This window comes from Protopterus annectens, chromosome 3.part0 (genome assembly GCF_019279795.1).
Source record: "Protopterus annectens isolate FY-2018-M chromosome 3.part0, PAN1.0, whole genome shotgun sequence".
Lineage (NCBI taxonomy): Eukaryota > Metazoa > Chordata > Ceratodontiformes > Protopteridae > Protopterus > Protopterus annectens.
The window spans coordinates 383,099,523-383,123,191 of NC_056731.1; the positions used below are offsets into that span (position 1 = coordinate 383,099,523).

General features: G+C 39.0%; 1 protein-coding gene across 1 annotated transcript in view; it reads left to right on the plus strand.

The window, feature by feature from the left end:
* Positions 1 to 23,669, plus strand: part of AMPH (amphiphysin) — a 1,643,383-nt gene that overhangs the window by 1,426,943 nt on the left and 192,771 nt on the right. Inside the window, exons 14-17 of the mRNA XM_044064832.1 lie at positions 2,085 to 2,108; positions 4,583 to 4,615; positions 4,764 to 4,823; positions 14,079 to 14,189. Coding sequence (XP_043920767.1) covers positions 2,085 to 2,108; positions 4,583 to 4,615; positions 4,764 to 4,823; positions 14,079 to 14,189 — 228 coding nt within the window. The remainder of the gene's footprint in view (positions 1 to 2,084; positions 2,109 to 4,582; positions 4,616 to 4,763; positions 4,824 to 14,078; positions 14,190 to 23,669) is intronic.

The following is a 23,669-nucleotide window of genomic DNA, read 5'->3' on the forward strand; positions in this document are numbered from 1 at the left end:
AATGTAAATGAGGCACTCCATGGGAGAAGCATATGATGAGTTATGTACTCATTCCCAGAAATGCGTATGATAATTGATTTACACAGCCGAGCAATTCAAAGAACCACTGTAAATCACCACTACTGGTCTTACTAATTAACATGGCCAAAAGCTTTCATTCATTTATTTCTTTCAATTAGTGAGAGCATATTAAAGGTAAATGCTGGGGATTTAGTACACAAGTAGTGTTGGGGAGTTTGTGCATGTGTATGGCTGTATGTGGGTGTTGGTATGTGTGTGTGTGTGTGTGTGTGTGTGTGTGTGTGTGTGTGTGTGTGTGTGTGTGTGTGTGTGTGTGTGTGTTTGTGCGCGCGCACCTGTTTATATGGGTGATTGTGTGCATGAATGTTATCAACTGAGGGAGTGTGCCTGATGTACCAGTGAGGGTGTATGTATGTATGTATTTATGTATGCATGTATGTATGTGTGTGTGTGTGTGTGTGTGTGTGTGTGTGTGTGTGTGTGTGTGTGTGTGTGTGTGTGTGTGTGTGTGTGTGCGTGTGTATGTGGGTTTACTATTGTTTGTTTGAACAGCAAAACATTTGCCATTCGAAACAACGAATAGTAAACCTGAAAACACACATTCCGACCTGCCACAATGTCAACCCAAATGATCGACACATTTGAGTCGACATTGTGGCCGAAACCATCACGTGATAACTGTATAGGAGCTGATGTAAATCAGAGTCCTATATGACAAATCACGTTTTTGCAGGGGGGCAAGCCCCCCTGCACCCCCCACCCCCCCTACTAATATATTCTAACTCCGAGATCGCACTACAGTGGGGATATGGATGAATTTCCAATCCCCACTGTACTGTGATCTCCGTGCAGATAGTCAAATACACTTGTGCAAATGCACTACAACATTCGCATAAGTGTGTTCGACTATCCCATCCATTTATGTTTTGTACACGACATTCTAATTTTTGGCAGCAGTGCTGCCGACAGAATGTCATTCGCACAAACCATAGTAAACCGTATATGTGTGTGTGTATGCGTGTGCGTGTGTGTATGTGTGTGTGTGTGTGTGTGTGTGTGTGTGTGTGTGTGTGTGTGTGTGTGTGTGTGCATGTGTGCATGTGTGCATGTGTGTGTGTGTGTGTGTGTGTGTGTGTGTGTGTGTGTGTGTGTGTGTGTGTGTGTGTGTGTGTGTGTGTATGTGTGTGTGTGAATGTGTGCCTGTGTGGTGGTAGGGGATTCCATACCTCTCAAATCTCCTCAAACTAATGAACAGTGGCTATAATATGGATTGTGGGGCACTAGACATAAGAGACACTGTTTCAATATTGCTTTAAAACACTTAAAACGTTAATAGAACAACTTAAGAATAAATTGTGTAGCCCCCTAATGTCTGGTATTAATGGTGACTAACATGGAGATTATAAGAGACTACACAATCAACATTTTGTTAATTCAGGGTATTTGGGAGGTATGGGGATATATATGTGTGAGTGTGTGTGTGTGTGTGTGTGCGTGTGTGTGTGTGTGTGTGGGGGGGGGTGATGGGTATCTGCACAAATGTGATGTATGAGCCACTGGTGGTGATTGTCACAGTAAAAGGATTGGTAGCACTTAAGGTAATCACTGAGTGTTTCAGAAACATGCAGATTAGACAAAATGAGGTCAATTTTTCATTGCAGGTAATGTGCCCTTGAATTCCTGGTCCCCATGATTATATTAAAAGACACCTTTTTGCTTGAGCCGTACCACATGCAACTCTCCCATTCCTTAATCCTGGCCTATGTGCCCAAAAATGAGTTTTGAAATATGAATGTGCCTAAAAATTAGCTTTGAAATATGAAGTCATAGCTGTCTTGGATTTCCCCTTAGCTGTAATGAAAACTCAAAAATGATAATGCATAGTTAATATGCATTTGTAAACTTTAAGTTAATTTGTTTTGAGATCTCTTAAAACTTGAGAGTGTAAACTGCAAAAAACTGAAAGATATTCTTGGTGTCTGCTCAATAATTTAAAATTGCATTAGTTTTTGATGGAATAGTTTGGACTTATTTGTCATTTGTTATCTGTGTTTCCTTAACAGACAAGTCCTGAAGTGGTGCAACCTGTAAGTAATTTCTTAAGATTTTCTTAACATAATTTGCTCATGGCATGACAACATTCACATAGCCTAGACTGTTCATTTTCAAGCAAACACATTTTATCAAGCAAAGTTTTTTTTTAAACATTTTAATTTGCAATCATTTTGCCATATATTTTCCTTATTTACTAAGTTGCAGATTTAAAGTATTATGTGTACTTTTCCATTTCCTCATGAAGTCATCATTTTTTTCTGTTCATTTAAAGCCTGATTCTTCAGTAAATCTTTCCCTCTGTAACTTGGCCATGGATGAGAGCACATGTTCTGTTTCCTCAGAAGATATTACCAGATCAGAGTCTGGCCTAGGGTCTCTAAGCTGGGGCATAGACATTAGCACTGCCAGTGTCAACCAGGAAGCCTGTGTAGATGATGCTTTTGAAGAACGACAGTCTACCACTGAGGTACCACAGACACTGGATGACACCGTTGATCAGATGCTCACGAGGTGCTGGACTCCTGGTGGTGATCAAGAGGAGAACCTTCAACCTTACGTTGAAAAAAAATGGGAGGTGACTTCACAAAAAGAACATGATGATGATGAAAAGAGTGTTGAAGACAGACCCATGGAAACCAGCAACCAAACAGAAGAAGAAGGAGAGGTAAAGGAAGAGACATTCCCCCAAAGAATCAATGACAACACACTTGAAACCCAGCATGCCTTTGAAAGAAGACATGAACTGGAAATTAGACTAACAGATGCTAACCAAATGAGAAACAGTGAATCTACTGTTGGTACTGGGGAAGAACTTGCAGAGAGGCTTTCAGATGAACATTTGGACTGTATGCAGATTATAACTGATAACCATAAGAACAGCTTGAGAAAACAAGAGTCTGAAATCACAGGCAGCATGGGGGATGTAAGGAAGACAGATAGAGCTGACAGGAAGACTTGGGAAAGTTATAACTGTATCAATACCAAAAACATTGATGTTAACATGAGATTGGAGTTAGACACCAGTTTCATTCATTGCATATGTGATACAGAAGTAGTTTCTGAAGAGACAGTAGAACTGAAAGGCAGTATTGTCATAGAAGATTATCACATTGTTGCAGGAGATAAATTCAGTACAGAATATGGAGAACAAATTACTGGTAATGAAACAGTGACAGCAGTAGAAAGTGTATTTGGTGCAGGATGTGAGGGCATTCCACATCCAGATGGTATGTCAATCCACTCTGGAGATGAACTTATACACATTAAGAATAATTTATTAGAGGCTGCTTCACAGGAGAATGTTAGGCAGGAAGGAGATTATTGTGATTACCATACAGATGAGCCACCCAGTACATATCAAATAGAATGTGAACAACTTGCAGAAGAAGCCACCCTTGACCATGAGTCAAATAATTCACCTCTGCCATGTGAGAATATGCTGTATTTAGATAAAGCTGAAGGATTTTATGTACAGAGTATAGAAAAACTGAGTGATAAAAATCATAAGATTTGTTTTACTGATGACTATATATATGACCCTTGGGGAGATGCTTCAAGTCAGATATGGCCAGAAAGTTGGGACCCTAATGCTGGTGATTTGTGGGGTGGTCCAACTCCATTTGAAAGCCAAAACAATGGTATTGATTATTGGCAGTCTTTTGCACAACAGTATAGCAAAAAAGAAAGTAATCTGGAAAATCTATGCTCAGGTGTTAGCAAAAATGATATCCCTTATTTCACTCAAGACATCAGATATGCTGGATCCCATCATGAAAATGTTAGTGTAGTTCAAAGCCTTAAGAATCAGGAAACAAATATGCAGGAGGGGTCAGCTGAAGATCTAGAGGGTGTTAGCAGTACAGAACCAGGAAAGGATTTACCCAATATACATACACGGTTTCAGATGGAGAACTCCAGAAATACTAGCTTCGAGAGTTCATCCAGCCCAAAAGACAATGAGACCAACAGCTCAGATTTATCTGAAGATGAGATTTCTAATCGCAGATATGGATTATTGTACCAGGAAGTAGATGCTGACAAAGAAGAGGTACTTGCCCCAGTGTATAGTATTTAGAAAACCATTCCTTCAGCTGTACCTAAAATCCTTGTTTTATATATGATACCACTCTTTCCCACTTCATAAACCTCTATGAGTCTGTTAGAAATTTTATTTAAAATAATACTTAAGTATAGTTCATTATGAAGATATAAATATCACAGGGTTGTAAAAGCAATATAAACCTCTAGAAAGTTTCCATTGTTTTTTTTTTTTTGTTTTTTTTCAGTCCTTATATTATTACTTGAGAAAGAAAAAGTACTTCTTGAGTTAACATACATCCATTTTTTTATTTCATTTATTTATAAACAAAAGTTAATTTATTTATATGGCTTTATGTAAAAGCTATTGTATACTATTCCAAGTCCTTGTTTATTAAATTTTACTTTAATTTTAAATGCATAAGAAGAAGGGTAACAGAAGATAACATAAATGCGTTTTCATTTTTAGGTGACTGAGAATGCACTCAATGGATTTACACAGGTAAAATCAACCATACAAAGATATTATAAAGCTAGATATAAAATGGAAAGTTTTTTCAGCTAAACAGATCTTTATCACAAGAATATTTTGTAATCTGTAAGCAGGATATTGGTGATTGTTTGTGTTTCATTTTCTGTCCTTACTGCAGCCAGAAACAGCCACAGCTCCGGCTACCTCACAGTACAATCAGAACCTATTTGACACTATGGTGAGTTACTCAAGTTTTCCAGAGTTTGTTCCAATTTTGTTTTGTTCTTTTATGGCACAGTGACATCTTTGACAAGGTAACTGTGATAACTGCTGAAGTCCCACATTAAATTAACAAATGCATACATTTCAGCAATGGTTTGTCCAGAAACCAAAGTAGTAAAGTGCCCAACTAGTACAGTAAGCATATGAGAAAAATTTGTTTTAAGTGAACAACTTCATAGACGTATATAAAAAGTTACACACTTGAACACACTACACACGTGTAAACACACACACATAGAAATTACACTTCAGATGAATGGCAATACTATAATGTGCCATTTATTTTACTTTTATGCAGAAAACTGCGCAGTGTAGCAGGTAGTGAAATAAGATTTCTTATTTATCCAAAAATGTAATAGATAGCCCATTGTACTTACTGCAGTACTGCTGTTGTATAGAATAATAATAAAAAAACTTGGAATTGTTGTTGATATACTAATTGTCAGAATCAGAATTCCCTGAAAACTAATAGGTTTATGGGTTCATATAAAAGTAGTAGCAATCAGCCTAGCCAATAAGCCTCAAGGAAGGAAAATAGCTGAAGAAACCTTGAGGCTGCCCATCCAATTATCTACGTTTATCTTGATTTCACAAGGACTTAACATGCAGTGAAAGTTTGTTCCAGAGGTGGAGGATACACTGGGATATGAATCTGTAATGCCAACATGTCTCTTTCATCTGTTGATGAAGTTTTAGGTCCTTTAACCAGGTATTTGAGGATCTATTTGCTTTGTGAAGAAACTGGAAGCCATGGAGGGTGATACATTTCATGGATCAAATGTTTAAATACAGGTCATCACAGATCATCACAGAGGATTCTGTACGGAGACAGGGCTGCCAGTCTGTTTATGTTTTTGAGGGTCTTGAGTCCACTGACCTTTTTAGTAAGGAAATGTGGAAGTCTGTCATGTTGACTGATATACTTAGACAGTTGCATCCCAGAAGAGGCATTATGTTCAAAAATGTGTCAGATGAGAGAAGACTAAAGGGGAATTAAGACTTTAGCTCTTGAGTCGATGCCTTGGGAGTTTAGATGCATCAGATGTTAGGCTTTACAAACTGGTACAGATTCATGATCAAAAGATAAGCTTACCAACAAGAATACATACATATTTTACAACAGTGTCTGATTAGAGGGGTGGGCAGCTATACTGTATGATGTAGAAATGTCTTATTACCAAAATGAACTATACTACAATTTTCACATTTAGATTGAGGCCATTTTCCTTGTATCAGTTGTTAACGTAATCTCATCCATGTTGGTGCAGTTGTAAAATTTTGCTACAGAGATTTGCTATTTTGTGTTTTTGGCTTTAGCTGTATGAAAAACTCACAGATCTGTAGTCCCGCATGTATAAATTATTTGCAAATATGGATCAAAGTGGGCTTATTTTATTGTTCTGTGCTTTTTAAACTATTAGCATAAACATATATTTAAAACTACATGCCAACAGCAGGTTCCTTAGGTCTTCTGATAGGCCACCCCTGAAAATGACCCAGTCTCATAATTACCATGGTGATGCCCTCACCTCTAACAGAATACCTATGTCCTGGAATGCTCCCCCTTTAAACATACAAAGCACTCCCTGCTATTCTTCTTTCAAAATAAAAATAAAATAACATCTTAAAAGTAACTGGTTCTGCCCCTACAGTTCTCCTTGATAATTCTTTTCTCCTAGTACTTTCTCTTCTCATTTCATTTCCCCTTTATACTGCTCAAGCTATTTCTAATTACATTGTTGCAATGATTGTTTACTCACTGATAGATTTAAATACCTTCAATATTGCAGTTATTACTCTGTAAACATACTATGATATATTGTGTATTTTATGCGTCTTTTGCATGCTCCGTGACAGCTTCAAGTTTTATACTCAGTCATCCATGAATCTGTAGACTACTATTTCTAAATTGTTCCTTATTTGTAATATTTAGCAAATTTTATTCATATAGGGTGTAGATCAGAGTGTAAAGTGTGTGTGCTTGTATCTTTAAGAAGCATGCGAGGCTGTATGTGCACGTATATAACCCGCACACATGCACAGTCTTAGTGCTATTTTGTAGAAGCAGCTAGGGAGTGAGCAAGCATGATCTTAGTCATTAATTGTATAAAGTTACTTAAGTTAGAGTCAATAGTCAGCAGTAGTAATAAAGATGCTTGAAGAGAACCAATGAAGATTTGTTTATTCATGTCTTAACACAAAAGCGACATGGTATCAGAACCAGGATCGAAGAGAGAAAAATATTTGGAGCCATGAGGTACAAAGACGACACTGAAGGTAAAACCGAGAGAATGGAGCACAAACATAGCCAGAATGAAACAAAGGCAATGAGAAATAACATGAACTGTTTACATGATATGAAAGACAATAAAAAGGCATTACAAGGGCACAAACCACATTATCAGACAAGCAGAAAGTAAGAAATGTTGACTAAAGAAAATGTTTAATATAAAAGTATTTGATGAAACAATTAACTATAAAGCAGAAAAAGAGTAAGGCAACATTGATTTATTTATTTGCATTGTGCAGTTACTTGGCATGTTTCTTACACTGATTAGAGGTTTTTTCTTACAAAAGACAACATTACAAGAGTATTACAGTGCTCATGAGATACTCAGTCGCATTGCAAAGTTCTCGATTGTTGCTTAAAATTATGATAAATTACTTTAGCAAATGATGATAAATGACTTTAGCATTTCTGCCTTTACTGATAAAATTCTGAAAGTATCAAAAAGCCTGAGAAGTTTATTTTGCAAAGTCCAGTTATTCAAAAGTACTATGAGTTTGTTTATTCGCAAAATTCCAAAAAGTCCAACAAAGGTGGAAGTTCAGAGTACAAAGGCATTGGACAATTATTGGCATTAATTCTGGCATATGTGCATGTGTGTATGTTTATACTTATTTGCATACCTCTTCGCTGGTATGTGTTAATATGGCAGATGGATTTCAAAACCCCCTACTGCTTGCGTTTGATCAGAATATTGCATAGAAATGGAGAATATTTGAACAAGAGTACAATATTTTCATACAAGCAGCTTATGTGGATACAGATGCTCACACCATGGCATTTATTTTGCTAAACCTAGCTGGGTCAGAGGCCATAGAAAGACAGCATTCATTTGTGTATGCACCAGCAGTGTATGAAAGAGAAGGTGCAGACCACCATATTGTTGCACAAGTAGAATGAAGGGAAGACCCTGACTGTTTGAAACACAAGTTTAGAGAAATGTGCCCCCCCCCCAGATGAATATTACATTGGAGAGGCATTTGTTTTACAAAAGAGATCAGAAACCAGGGGAAACATTTGCAGCTTATATTAAAATACCACCAAGACCACCGATCCAAAAAGTAAGTGAATTTAATGAAACACTTAGCGCCTTGGCTTACACAGCCTTCCAAGAGTCATTCATTAAATTTGCTTACTTTTTGGATCGGTGGTCTTGGTAGTATTTTAATATTTTATTTTTTTTTGTTTTTTTAAGTTGTATTTGCTATTTGCAGCTTATATAACTGACTTGAGAAACAGAGCTAGAATGTGTTAGTTTGGTGATTTTAAAAGATGAGCTGATAAAGGACAGGCTTGTATGTGGTATTAACAGTGCTGTGAGAAAGATTTTACTTTGTGACAGTGATTTAACACTGAACAAGGCCATAGAGATTTGTCAAATCCATGAGGTGACAGAAAAACACACAAGTATGCTAGTTAGTGACAAGAGCATGGTTTCATCTGGTTCCAGGGCATATGTAGATAGTGTGCAACACGTGGCAAACAAGAGCAGGCCTAAGCACGTGGCAGCTACAGGGTTTCCAAAGAAGGCACACAGCTTTCCAGAAAGTTCTAAGAATGGTGTAAGCTTCAGCACTATCTCAATGCAGTGTAAACATAAATCAGAAAAAACAAAATCTAGCTTTATTGTCAACTGTCACAATTGTGGTGCGAATCAGGAGTCTAAAAGAGAGAAGTGCTTAGCATATGGTCAGCTATGTCACAAGTGTAAAAAAATGGAATAATTTCCAAAAGTTTTGCAAATCAAGCAATCCTCACACAGTTGTAATGAAAGGTCGCACAAAGAAGCAAGTTGATCAAGTAGAGCCAAAGCAGTCAGCTTTCTCTGTAGATGGTGTATCAGTGCTTGGTGAAAAAGTTGATGCAGTGAACTTACTAACAAAAAGTGAAGTATTTTGTACTGTCCAGATTAGTGGAAAATACACAGAGCTCAAAGCAGACACAGGGCAAAGTGTAATCTTATGTAAGCAGACACATTTGCAAGAGTGAGAACTGATGAACAGCTCAATGTAACCAGTAGCGCAAGACTTGTTGCTTATGGAGGTGAAGAAATTCAGACCAAAGGTTCAGTGATATTTTCATGTTATTTAGCCGAGAACTGTTACAACTTGTTTTTCTATGTAGTCCAAGGGCCAGTGCAATATTTACTGGGTCTCAAAGAAAGTTTAAGAATGAATCTGCTTTATTTTGCTAAGGAAGTTCATCATGTGAGTGCAGTACTGATTTCCAATTTCTCCAAAGCCATTTTCTCAGAATATGGTGTTTTCCATGACCGTTAGGCAAACTTCCAGTTGTGTATTCCATGAAGTTGGACCAAGAGGTCACTCCAGTAATCAGACCAGCAAGAAGAGTTCCAGTAGTGATGCAAGATAAAGTTAAAGCTCCGTTGGATAAAATGGTGCTGCAAGGTGTGATTTGTCCAGACACAGAACCAACAGAATGGGTGCCGTCCATGGAAGCCACTCACAAAAGAGGCTCAGACGAAATCAAAATATGCATTGACTCAAGATATCTAAACAAAGCAAAAAGACCATATTATCTGATGTGCATAATCGAAGTGGCTGCAGCTCTAATACCGAATGCCACTGGATTCTCTGTTTTGAATGCAAAGGGTTCATTTTGTGTTTTGGATGCAAAGGGTTCATTTTGGCAAGTGACTCTGGATCGCAAATCCTCATTTCTAACTACGTTTGGTACTCCATTTGTCAGATACAGATTCCTAAGGATGCCACTTGGAATAAATTCTGCAAGTGAAGTATTTCAGTGCACAATGGAGCAAATGTTTTGGGGTTATTCACGTGCCATAATAGTAGATGATCTATTGGTTGGAGTCAATGGTGAAGCAGAACATGACAGAAACCTAAAGAAAGTTCTAGACAGAGCACGTAAAGTGAACATAAAGCTCAATCCTCTTAAGTGTAAATTTAGACTTCCAGAAGTTACATACATAGGACATCTGCTTACAAGTACAGGTTTAAGACCTGACCCAACCAAACAAGCAGCTATTCTAGAGATGTCAGCGCCAAACAATGTACAAAGTTTACAGCATTTTCTGGGCATGATCAATTATTTAGGCAAATTCATACCAGACTTCAGTGAGTTAGCATCTTTAATAGTACTAACACATAAAAATGTTGCATGGTCATGGTTAGAACATCACCAGAAGGCATTTGAAGACCTTAAGCAGAAAATTGCCACACCACCTACGTTAAAATACTATGATGCGAACAAACCAGTTATTCTTTCCTGTGATGCTTCAAAATTTGGTCTAGGTGCAGGTATACTTCAAAAGGGCAGATCAGTAGCCTGTGCATTTAGAAAACTAATACAAACAGAGATGCTGTATGCTGAAAAAGAACTGTTGTCAATAGTATTTGCATACTCCAAGTTTCATGATTATGGTTGAGCTATTCAGGTTGAAACTGATCATCAGCCTTTAGTTACTATTCTAAAGAAGTCTATGCATTCTGCTCCAGCAAGATTACAAAGAATGAATGATGCTCAAATTGCAAAAGTACAATTTCAAATTGGTCTACACTAAAGGTAAATTGCTTTATCTGACTGATACCTTATCCAGATCTCCCTGAAATGCAACAGAATTTTGATGTCAGTGCATCATTTTTCCACCACTAGACTTGATGATTTAAAAGATCATAATCAGACTGATCCAATTTCACAGAAGCTCAATCACTATATTAATGTCGGATGACAATCAAAGCGATCTAGTGTATCACCTCAGGTGCAAGCGTATTTTCCTTACAGAGATGATATATTGATGGAAGATGGCATTATTTTCAAAGGTCCTAAAATTGTTGTTCCTGCTTCCTTACAACAAGAATATATCCAAGTTTTGCACTGTAGTCACCAGGAACCACATCCACTAAGAGAAGAGCACAAGAATTAGTATTTTGGCCTTCATTACCAAAAGACATTGATAGAGTTATTTCTACTTGGTCAGTATGCAATACTACCAGATCACTTTTGCAAAGAGAACCGCTTCAGCTAAGTCCAATTCCTGAACTACCTTGGTCTACTGTAGCAAGTGATATCTTTGAGTGGAACAATCAACACTATCTGGTTTTTCTAGACTCTTATTCAAATTGGTTTGAGATCGATCTACCTAACTTAACCTCAGATGGTGTTATTACCAAGTTGAAACGTCATTTCTCAGTTCATGGTAGTCCACAGAAACTTTTTCTGACAATGGTACTCAGTTTACTAGCCAGTTGTTTTAGAAAGTTGCAAAAGAATGGGACTTTGTACATATCACTAGTAGTCCTGAATATCCTCAATCCAATGGTCTAGCTGAACGAGCAGTGCAGAGTGCAACGCAATTACTTGAAAGGTCAAACCGAGACAATACAGATATGTTCTTGAATTTACTTAATCTCAGAAACATACCCCGTCATGATATTCTTGGCTCACCTGCTTAGAGACTACTTTCTAGGCAAACTAGAACTACGCTACCTATTTCTTCAAGTTTTTTGCAGCCTAAGTCGAAAAACATTAAAACCATCAAGGCTGAATTGTTTAAGAAGCATAATATCCAGAAATCTAGTTATGACCGATCAAGCAGATTACTTCATCCGTTGAGGGGAGGAGAGATGGTACAAATTCAGACAACAAAAGGATTTGATCAAATAAGACAGATTACAGGGATCTGTGCTGAGCCAAGATCTTACTTGGTAAATTCTGAAGGAATGGAGTATAGGAGGAATCTCAAACATCTTCTTCCTGTTCCAGAACCATCATCATCATTGCAATCACAAAATTGTAACTGTGATGCAAACTCTAAATCAAAGAATGAGTCAGACACTGTTTCCAGACAAGAATATGTTCAAAAGTCTTGATTCTGTTCCAGAAAGTGATATGAACATTCCACAGGTCAACCATGTTATATAAAGTGTCCCAGTTTCTAAATCTAATTCACAGTTTTATGCCACACAATATGGTAAGTGTCTAAACCAAGCATGAAACATGCAGCAATGTGGACTTGATCGTCCATACCTGCATGTTTAATATTGTATAATGCATGTCTATGGATTACCTCTGATTTCTGCATGCTAAACAGTCTCATAACAATTGCATGGTCTATTTCTCAAAGAGAGAGCATGTAGATCAGTGTGTACATTATGTGTGCTTGTATCTTTAAGAAGCATGCAAGGCTGTATGTGCACGTATGTAACCAGCACACGTGCACAACCTTAGTGCCATTTTGTAGAAGTAGCTAGGGAGTGAGCAAGCATGATCTTAGTCATTAAATGTATACAATAGTCAACAGTAGTAATGTATTTGTATGTAATAAAGCTGCTTGAACAGAACCCACAAAAACTTGTTTATTCATGTCATGGCACGAAAGTGAAATAGGGTATGACATAAATTGCTACTGTCATTCTCTGTATTTTATTTTTATTATATTTTCCTGTATCTTGATTTTGGAGCTTTTCTCCCCAGGTCTTTGCTGAAAACAGGTTACTTGTCCAGTCAGACACTACCCAGTAAACAAATGTAAATAAATAAATAAATTAAGTAAAACCTGCCTTAGGATTCATAAAGGCTTCCTGCAATGAGTAAAGTCTTCACTGTGCAAAATCTAAGTCATTTTGAGGCCAATCTCCATGCCATTATTTTATGCTGCCACTGGCTGTAGTATGCCAGCACTTGTGGCTCTAGCTGCCAAAGCTGCATGCAAATGAAGGGAGTGGCTAATGCAAATTCATCATGTAGTCTCACCCAGAAATAATGCTAGCAAAGGAATAATATGGAACAAAGATTCAAAGAATCAGTGTACCAAGTTAATTTTTCAACAAGGATAAAAAATGAATGCCATCAAAGTGACAGCATTAACCCATTCACTCCTACTGACTGGTTGTAGCTAATACCACAGTTACAAGTAAGTATCATGGTGTTATCCTTTGTGTGTTTATCTGTGAGTAAATATGTGTGGACATGTGTTATGTGTGTCCTGACTTTGTTTTTCTGGTACTACCCCCATGGACTGGGACCACTGCAGCAATTAATGGGTTGGAAAAGAAAAAGCAAGAAATGGAGCAGAGCAACTGGACAGCACTAGTCTACAATACATTGTACTTCTGTGCCAGGGAGTTTTCTGATATTTCCTATTATCAAGTGCTTGATATCATTCATATGACACCATAAAGCATCATTCATCTCTAGCTTCCTTCTGGGCTGAAAAGAATGGTTGTCATCCATGCAGTTGTAGCCCTACCATCATCCAGGGAGTGCCAGGGGAAAACCAGAAGCTACACCCTCTCTTCTTCATTGTCGAACTAAAAGCTGCCTCTCCTTTCTAACCCTCTCATCCAGCTCCTGCAGTACCTGAGTCACTTATTGGATCATCTGGGTCTCAGTCAGGGCTACATCCCTGTACGTCATGGATCCAGTGGCACCAGTGCCAGTTCCTAGCATGGATTTTCAAAATGATACTAACAGAATATCTAAACTGTAAGCAGGGTACTTATGGTGACTATAGCATTCTGAGTATTAATGCTGTATAGAGTTACAGGAAGATGCTGCTGTTTGTGGAAAGGGTTTAAACGTAGCACACTATTTACATCCATAAGTAATCACAGATTACTCAACTTAAAATGTTGCATGTTTTAAAAACAAGTGAGATCTAAATACTGTTTAGGAAATATGAAACACATGATTAATGCCATGTTTTCTGTTGTCTGTAAAATGGTGCAATGTTATTTTTTAACAGGTAAATGTTACAAGGTTGACAGTTCACATTTGGCCAGATTGTATTTTTTATCCTCTTCTGCTTGTAGTATTCAGTTTAATGAAGTCAATATCTGCAAATAAAAAAAGAAGGTACTAATATACCCAATCCTTAACTGTTCCTGTACAGACTGTAGTTTGCTATGAACTTGTATTCATATGAGCTCCATTGTTTCTTAAAAGATGGATGTGGACACTGCACCCCCTGAGGAACCTGCTATTGCTGAGCCTCCCAGTGAACCTACCCAGGATGAAGTGCTTGCTGAACCTAGCATGGCAGCAGAAGAGGCTGGGGTGAGTTTAGCTCCATCACCGCCTCCATCCCATTGTCATGTGACCTCACATCATCATCATTATTGCTATCTTCCATTTCCATTACACACTGCCGCTTTCCTTTTGAAGTATAGATATTATTGATATAGCACCTTCGTCTGTAGTGGCTTCATTTTATTTTAGTTCTGCTTGCCTAAGACATCACTATTATATCTAGCTGTACTATTTCAATCCAACAGTTATTGTGCTCAGTGATGGTGAAGAAACTGTTAGAATTTATGCTATACACCATAACATTTGTCAGGATGTAAAATGTGTTAATCAAGAGTCATTTAAGCTCTGAAGAACTGAGATATTTATATGTTTACTTACATCTGTATACTGGGGTAGAGCTGTGATCATGCAAGACCAGATGCAGGTTCAGTCTGTGTTGTCATGGACATTACAAAATAGTATAGTTACTGCAACACAAAATGGCACTTAGTTTAATAAACTTCCCTTTCTATCTGGGAGAACTTTACTTTTTGTCCTCACTGCTGATGTTTGTCCTGGTCCCCTACAATAAAACACATCACACCAAATCACATTTGATGACCTTTATTAACTTCAACATAACTTTATTGCATCATTTCAAATTTTAATCATAGCATGAATAACCTTGTAACCAAAACGTGAAAATCCTTGGACCATACATCAGGGCAGTGTACCCCCACTCACCCTGCCCGAATATGCAGCACCCATACCACTGTCACTTCTTATTAATCAATGCAACATCCTACCACTCACTTTCTTCCCTCAAACTCCTTGTATCAACACCCAACACCAAGAGAGGCAACAGAAGAGGGACAAGCCTGCCCTTCTTCTCCACACAATACCCACCTCCATAACCATACCAACCAAAATAAAAAAAAAGAATAGGCAGGGAGGGCAGGTAGCAAGATCACACCTAAATACAGTTTCCATTCCCAGTTACACTTACATAAAACACCTAAGTTCCGCCATACAATTACCTCACTTCCCCCTAAACCTCCCCTTTAATTAATTAACTATTCCCTTGCAGAGTCTAATCAAAACTCCCTTTATTTCTTAAACTTAATCGCCTTCCTAACCACCCCATCCCCATTGAATTCCCTCTAGCCTTTATCTGAGGATGTCTCTGGACAAAGTAGTTTATTCCCAAACCTCACTTGTCTCTTTCAATAAAACACATCACACTAAATGAAATTTGACAACCTTTATTAACTTCCAACATAACTTTATTGCATCATTTCAAATGTTAATCATAACATGGATAACCTTGTAACCACAACATGAAAATCCATGTACCATACATCAGGGCAGTGTACCCCCACTCACCCTGCCAGAATAAGCAGCGTCCATACCACTGCTCACTTATTCTTATTAATCAAAGCAGCATCCTACTGCTCGCTTTCATCACCCAAACTCCTTGTATCAACACCCAACACCAAGAGGGACAACAGAAGAGGGACAAGCCTGCCCCTCTTCTCCACCCACCAGTCTGAACACAGGCTGTTCCTCCTCCTTTAAGAAAAAGCTTTCACTAAACCTTTCAAAAATAACCTTAAATGAACATTAAACAGATCGAAACTAAACTCATTCAGGTGCACTCCATCTGTTCCAAACCAGACCATCTCCCTATCATCAAAATCTCTATGTCTTATCATATGCATATCCAAAGCAAGCAACTGCTGCACCAACCTACAATTAATAAACCTCCAAGCCTGCTCCAATGTCATAAAACTAGTGGTGTTTGTCCAGCACAAACATTGTACTGTGCACATGCTTGGATATAACCCTTGCAACATAACTAAATTCTCCCTTATCCTATATACCAGCTGCTTCGTAGGAATTATTCCCAAGTCATTACCAGCCAAATGTGCACTAATACTCAAAGAAACCCCCTTTGTAACTGTATAAATGCATCCTCATCCATAAGCTGATTCTACTTAAGACCTCCAACACCATGCCACCTGACTGCCCAGTCAAATCGATGCAAACCCAATTCTTTCCCATCCTTCCTAGCAGCAACCCTTTTTGCTGCCCAAAGAATATACGAATTGCCCAAGATGCGAATCGCCTTTGCATAAAAAATAATAATGTTAAATCAATTGAATCCATTACCTAATGAAAGACAGAAAGGCATTTGAAGACCACCAACCCACTCTCCTAATGACATCAACTAATCTACCTTCCCTCACTAAATCTGAAGCCCTACTAATATGGCCACGGACACTGCATTTATTTTTAAACTGTTTTTTTTTCCTGCACTTTGTGACTGCTGTTCACTTAATTGTTTATTTTACTTTAAGAATTGTACTGTTTTATTTACTGGAAGTTCTGTTTTATTCTAAGAACTGTACTGCTTTATTTATTTTTTTACTGGACATTCTGTTTGCACTTCTGTGGCTGTAGTTTGGATTGGATTCAGACTTGCTGGATCCATTGGATTGAGCACTATAACTAGGATATCTTTTTTTGAAATGGCAGCTCCCTGTGCCTCATGGCAGAAGCATACAGTAGAACTAATCCAATTAAAGGTTACTGGTTCAAGGCTTAGTTTTGAACTTTGCTGCTGGGTTTCTTCATTTAATTGTTTTGCTCTTGATTATTACTTAAACCCCACGTTTGCACAGATCTGTGCTTGAGTTAAAAAAGCTCCAGAGAGATAAGCACCCAGCCTCTGCTCCTCTGTTCATTACAAGGCATGTGAGAGAGCTATGGGTGCTGTTTATTTTTAAACTGTTTTTTCTTTTCCTGCATGTTGTGACTGCTGTTCATTTAATTGCTTATTTGGCCACTGGTGGGTGTAGATTCAAAAGCGCAAATAGACAATTTTTCCCTTTGCAATGGCTGTGATCTAGAAGAGTAATTCTTAAACAGCACCTAGCTACTCAGAGAGCCTATTAGCAGCCCAAATACCACTTAAAAAATAACACCAGACCCTGTAGAAATCCTTCCTAAGTACATATCTCCTTCTGTGCACCTCATTGGTTATTCCCTCTAAAAAAACAACTAGCCAGACTCCCCTCTTTTCTTCCCCTGCCGAGTCATCAATAACAAACCCTGCATTATGGACTGCCAGTCTCCCCCCCTCTCTTTCTCCTGCCAATATGGTTGACATGGGTCTACTCTACTCAGGCAATGTAGCAACTGTCTCATGTACACTGACAACCCTTTACTCCTAAATCACTCTAGTAACATTTGCGAGAGATGCATCTATGCTAAGAATCTAGAATCACTGCTCTCTCATGCCCAGAACAGCAAAACTGAACAGATTATCAGCTCACACACCACTACTCCTGCTCATAATATGTACCAAACACATAAACTCTCATATGCAGAGGCACTGTCCAAAAATGTACCTTAACACCAGAGACCTCCAAAACACAAACATGCTACACCTACCACAATATACAAAGCAACCAATAAACAAAAATGACTTGCACCAGTGTCTCACACATTAACCCTTTAAGGCAATGCACATCGAATCCAAATATTTTAGTTATAGCTGAGTCTATAGTGAGACACACAGATGTCCCTCTCACCAGGTTGAACAAGGAGGAGGTTACGGTCAGCAGTCTGTGTGGCGCCAGGATCCATTAGATCACAAATGAAATCAAGTCTCTCAACTACATGTATCGTTATGACTACATCATAGTTCATGTTGGACTTGAGACGCACCTCTTTGGACTGTGTGAGGAGAAATGTTATGGATCTCTCTGAATATGTGTCCTAGCCAGGTATGTCCCTAGCTTTGAGTGGTGTTTTACCCTCACCTAGGATGATACCACAATATAAACAGAAAATAATTGACATTAATAATTGGCTTAGTTTCTGGTATAATTCTAAGGGAATCCAGTTCCTGTCAGCCTGGGATGACATGGTTGATGGACCACTCTGCTTTGCCAGAGATGATCTTCAACTGGCACTTTTAGGCTTTTGGGTGCTGGCTAAGGCACTTGCCTCCACCATAGTGCCTTTTTTAGGCAAAATCAAAACAACAAAATTTCCAACAGAAAAATATCTAACACAAAGGAATTAAGGGTTGTGCTGCTAAACGTTAGGAGTTTAAATCAGAAACTGCAGTCTCTGGAAGGACTCTTCCACCCAAAAGATGTTGACATCTGTGCAGTCACAGAAACCTTCAAGTCCATAGAAAGTACTCCGGCCTTGCAAGGCCGCAATGCCTTCCACACTTTCAGACCACAAATTGAAGGTGTGAAAACCAAAGGAGTTGGAGTATGTACCTTCATTAAAAATATTTACACCTCTAGAATAGTATGACAGGATAATGCTATAGAATTACTCCAGGTCCAAACTACCATGGACAAGACCCCCCTTCACATCATCGTCAGTTACAGATTCTCTTCCATGAACCAAGATGCCAACACAGCTTATTTAAATCTCCTTGGGGCAATCCAAGGGCAACCTAACACTCAAGTTATGGGTGATTTCTAGTATCCCTCCTGATTGTGACAGTTGCACAAACGTTCTTGGACTTTGTTAACTCTAAAGCCTTGGAAAATATAGTGCATTATCCCAAAAAGGGTTCAAATATTCTAGAGCTGGTCCTCACCAATATGAGTGATTGCTGCAACAACATAAGTGTAGGGCCCACATTGGTTATAACTGACTATAAATCAGTCACTCTTGAAGTAGCAGTAACACCAAAACCCCTCATAGGACAACTCAGGCTAAAAAACTATACCAAAGCTAACAATACCCTCCTAAGGGATGGCATAAATTAATTCCAAGCTCCAGTTTCCACAGATGGCATTGACGACTATGCTAAGGCATACACTGATGCCCTGTATAAATATTTATACAAATGTTTAGACACAGCTGTGCCCAACAGGATAAAAGCTAGATCCTCAAGAAAAAAAAAACACACCACCCTGGTGGATATCTAGCATTAATAAATTGTACAATAAGAGAAAGAAGTTGCTGTCTAAAAATACAAAAGTGAGACCCCCAGAACAGGAAGGGTACCCTCCTCAGCCTAAACAAGCAACTAAGACAACTCATAAAAATCTCAAAGTGCAACTGTGAAAAAAACTTAGCAACAATAGCCAAGGATAACCATAAGGCTTTCTCCAGCTATGTCTGCAACCTAAAAGGTAGGACCCAGATGTGTGCTATAATAACTGTGGATGGCATCACGCTCACTGATCCTGTGAAAATTGCAAACCTGCTAAGAGACAAGTTTGGGGAAAATTTCACCCCTCTATCCATCCCAATCATACCACAAGCCATATCTTCACCATCTATTCCTCCCTGCATCTCCAAAGAGCCAGCCATCAATGCTCTCTCCAAAGCCAAGAGCATGGTCTCTATGGGACCAGATGGCATTCCAGGCAATGTTCTTAATGATGTAAAACAAGATCACCCTGCTAGCCATGGGAATTAATTCGGCATTCCAGTTTTCGACATTTACGGTCTTCGCGCTTTTCGTAGCTCGGTGTATATGTGTCACTCATTAGGTGTTTAGGCACCTTATTCAATCACAGCCTATGTACTGGCTTTGTTCCCACTGAATGGAAAACAGATTATTATCCCCCTTCACAAGGGTGACTCAGCAACTGACCCGGGTAACTATAGACCCATAAGGTTAACCGGGTCTATATCATAAAACCAAACATCCACAACCACGAACATCTAATGAGCGACACATATATGCCGAACTACGAAAAATGCGAAGGACCTAAATATCGAAAACCGTAATACCGAATGCACTTTAAACTACAACCGCGCCATCCAGGTAAGTAAAACACACACAAACAAACTTCATTAATCACACTTTTGCAGGGCGGCAAGCCCCCCTGCACCCCCCATGTGAGGGGCTGTGCCCCCCCAAACCCCCCTACTTATATATACCAATCCAAGATCGCACTACAGTGGGAAAAAGGATATATTTCCTCTTCCCCATGATCACCCTGCTTGCCACGGAAATTAGTTTGGCGTTCTGGTTTTCGACATTTACGGTCTTTGTACTTTTCGTAGTTGTGTCACTCATTAGGTGTTTATGGTTGTGGACGGTCGAGCATCTACTATAGACCCGGGTAACCAACCTCATCTGTAAGGCAATGGAATGAATCATCATGGACCTGATAAATAAGGATATAGGTGACCTCCAGACCCTCCATCCATCCCAGTCTGGCTTTGTCAAGGACAGGTCATGCCTATTAAACTTATTGGATATCTTTGAAAAAGTGACCAGAGCCATAGGTAAAGGCAAAGTTGTGCATACAGCACACAGCCTAACTTGACTTGGCCAAGGCCTTTGATACAATCCCACATTCAGGCATCATAGGCAAACTTACCCAGATTGTCATGTGGGTTGCTAACTGGCTCACAGATTGATTACACTCAGCCAAAGTGAGAGATTTCACCTCTATTAGCAGACCTGTCTCCAGTGAAGTCCCACAGGAGTCTATGCTGGGCCATCTGTTGTTTGGCAAATACTTCTCCGAACTCCAGGCCAAAACAGAGGGACTGTGACTAACCAAGTTTGTGAATGACTGCAAATTAGATGCAATCACTGAATCCATGAACGATATCAGCATACTTGAGAAGAGTTTTATGCAGACCAGTGATTGGTGTCAAAGCCATATACTTAAACTAAATGTACTTGACCCTCATCAGGCCTATTATAGAGTATAGTGCTCCCTTTGGTATGTACCATTCCATACACTTGCAGCAACTTGAGAGACCTCACAGATTTCTAACTAAGAAAATTCAGGGTCTCCAGCACGTCTTATATAGACAGATTGAAGTCACTGTCATACTCTGTGACATATAGAGTACTTTGAGATGACCTATGCCTGGTTTACAGGGCCATCTCTGACCCACATCTAATGGAAATGCTGCACATCTGTAAGTTAAATGGGACCAAAGTCACCTGCTCCAGAGACCTAAATCTAGCTTGTGACATAAATAGGACCTGCTGGAGAAACAGATACATTTCTAAGAGGTTGCCACTATTCTGGAATAAACTTCCAATTAATGTCAAGCAGAGCACCTCTATGACTCTGTTTAAGTGCAGCCTGGGTGACTGGATGGGGAATCAAACATTTTTGACAGGGATTGCCTCTGCTTCTCTCCTGGACATGGGTAATCCTTGCTAGAAAAATCTGGGCATAGACATTATGTCTTATTTGGGCATAGACATTATTTCTTATCTAGTATTATATTGGGTCTAAATGGATAGGCTTACAAGCACCCTCAGGTCAATAGCCTAGTAACATCCTATGAACCTAATACAAAAAGAAAGAGTGGAATCCTCTCACTCAGAAAATGCATACAATGCAAAGCCCTTCTTATTTTATATACAAACTGATTACTTGTTGCTACCTTACCCCCTCTCAAAAAACCAAGTCCTGAGGGTTCTCCACATGAGTTTGCATCAATCTTACAGCCCAACCCACTAGACAAAGCACATCAATCCTATTTTTCCCAAGAACAATCTGCATATCTTCCCTAATTGATCTGTTTTAGACCTACTTAACCAAATGTGCACTGACACTGGTAAAACCATGACATCTCCAAACTAATGAACCCTAACCATTCTGACACCCAGAATGTCCCAAAATACATCCATAAACACAAAGTAACCCACAAAACATAATCCACTGACTCACCAACCACTAAAGCTAAACCCTTCAATAAAACCTTCAAAACCTGTCTTGTCAACGGCCAGAGCATATCCATATTCACTCCAACTACTCTACCCCATCCTCTCAACATATGCCCCACTGTCCAGAACGTTGTGAATTCATACAGACCAGCCAAAGCTGAGTCTGAAGAAGCAAATGGGTTTCATGAAAGCACTTACTCAAAGTATATTAAGTTTTATTGGCCGTGCTTTGGTGCAGCTTCCTTTTTTATTAATCAATTTATTTGGCAACTTATATCCACTGGGGCTGATGTGTTTGTTTGTACATCTGTAAAATAAATTTATCAAAATCATGTAATGCTCTACCTATGCTCTCCAGATAGACACTGCCCAAGATTGCTGCATCAGCCACATGGTTATGTCAGCCAAAGATGCCACACCTCATCTGGCAACACCTTTGGCTCTTCCTCCACCCCCGGGACCAACTGTCAAAACCTGGATAATTGAAATTGAGACAGACTATCAGCAACCTCATTCCTAAACCCTACCACATGCACACCTGTGAAAGAAAAGTGTATTAACAAACTCTGAAAAACCAACTTAGAAGTAAAAGTAACAACAACAATTCAGATCTCGCAGTCTTTGCTTGTAGAACTCGCACCACAGCCATATTGTTCAAATTAAAAATTACCCTTTTTATTCTCAATCACTCCTGCCAAACTACTAACTCAACCTAAACTGGCATCAACTCCAGAAAGGAAACATTTCTTTTCTACTCATCCTTCCAATCTGCTGGCCAATGAGCCACAAACCATCTCTCAACAAAAAAAGGCATCAATTCCAGTACCGCCAGATGCATCCCAAAACAACTGTAGTTCTCCTTGACCAACCCAATCCACCTGCCAAAAGGAAACACCATTAAACTACTCCAAAAAGGACAGCCAAAGTGAAAATCAGCCTTTACCAACTTGCCAATCCTGACCCAGTGATGTTTATCTTTTCTCCTTTCAAAAAAGGCCACTGACCTACAAAAAGTTCCTGGATGAACTGGCCAGCTTGCAAAATTTAAAAGCCCTAATAGCTGCATAACCTCCCTAATTTGTACCTTATCCTTGTACACCACCCACCCAATCTTCTCCTTGAAACGAGCTATCTTATCAGCCAGAAAACAAAACAACCCTCTTTCTGCATCCACCACTAAACCCAAGAAATCCAATGCCTTAGTTGGACCCTCCAACTTCTGCATAGACAATGGGAACTCCCCTGCTCATCAGACATCCCCAAAAACTCTTACAAACCTTCCAACACTCACCCAACCCCCCCCCCCACCTAGTATCAAGAAATAATCCAGGCAAGGCACCACCCTTTGTGTATCCACCCATTGCCACCAAACTCAATAAAGTACCATGCTAAATTTCTGAAAAGTATAGGCATAGCCTTATCAAAGTAAAATTTGTTCCCAAATACCATTCCTAACAATGGCCACTCTTCCTCCCATAATGACAAAAGGCAAAATGCAGATTTAATGTACATCTTTACTAACCATGGATCCATAAACCCCTGAAGATCCTTCACAGCATCATTCAAAGAAGCATAACTGACATTGGCATCCTCTACTTAAATAAAGTAATTAATAGAACTCCATTCTGGGTATGAAAAATGGTGAATCAGCCAAAACTCACCGGCCACCTTCTTAGGAACCAGACCCAAAAGTGAAATGTTTAAACTCTAAAAGGGGGAGTTATCAAAAGGTCCCAACAACCTACCTGCCTTCTGCTCCTTCTCTACCAAACTGTCCAATATATCCTCCTTCCTCTGTACAGATCATAAATTCCTGCAGACTACCCCCCCACCGTTCATTTGATACA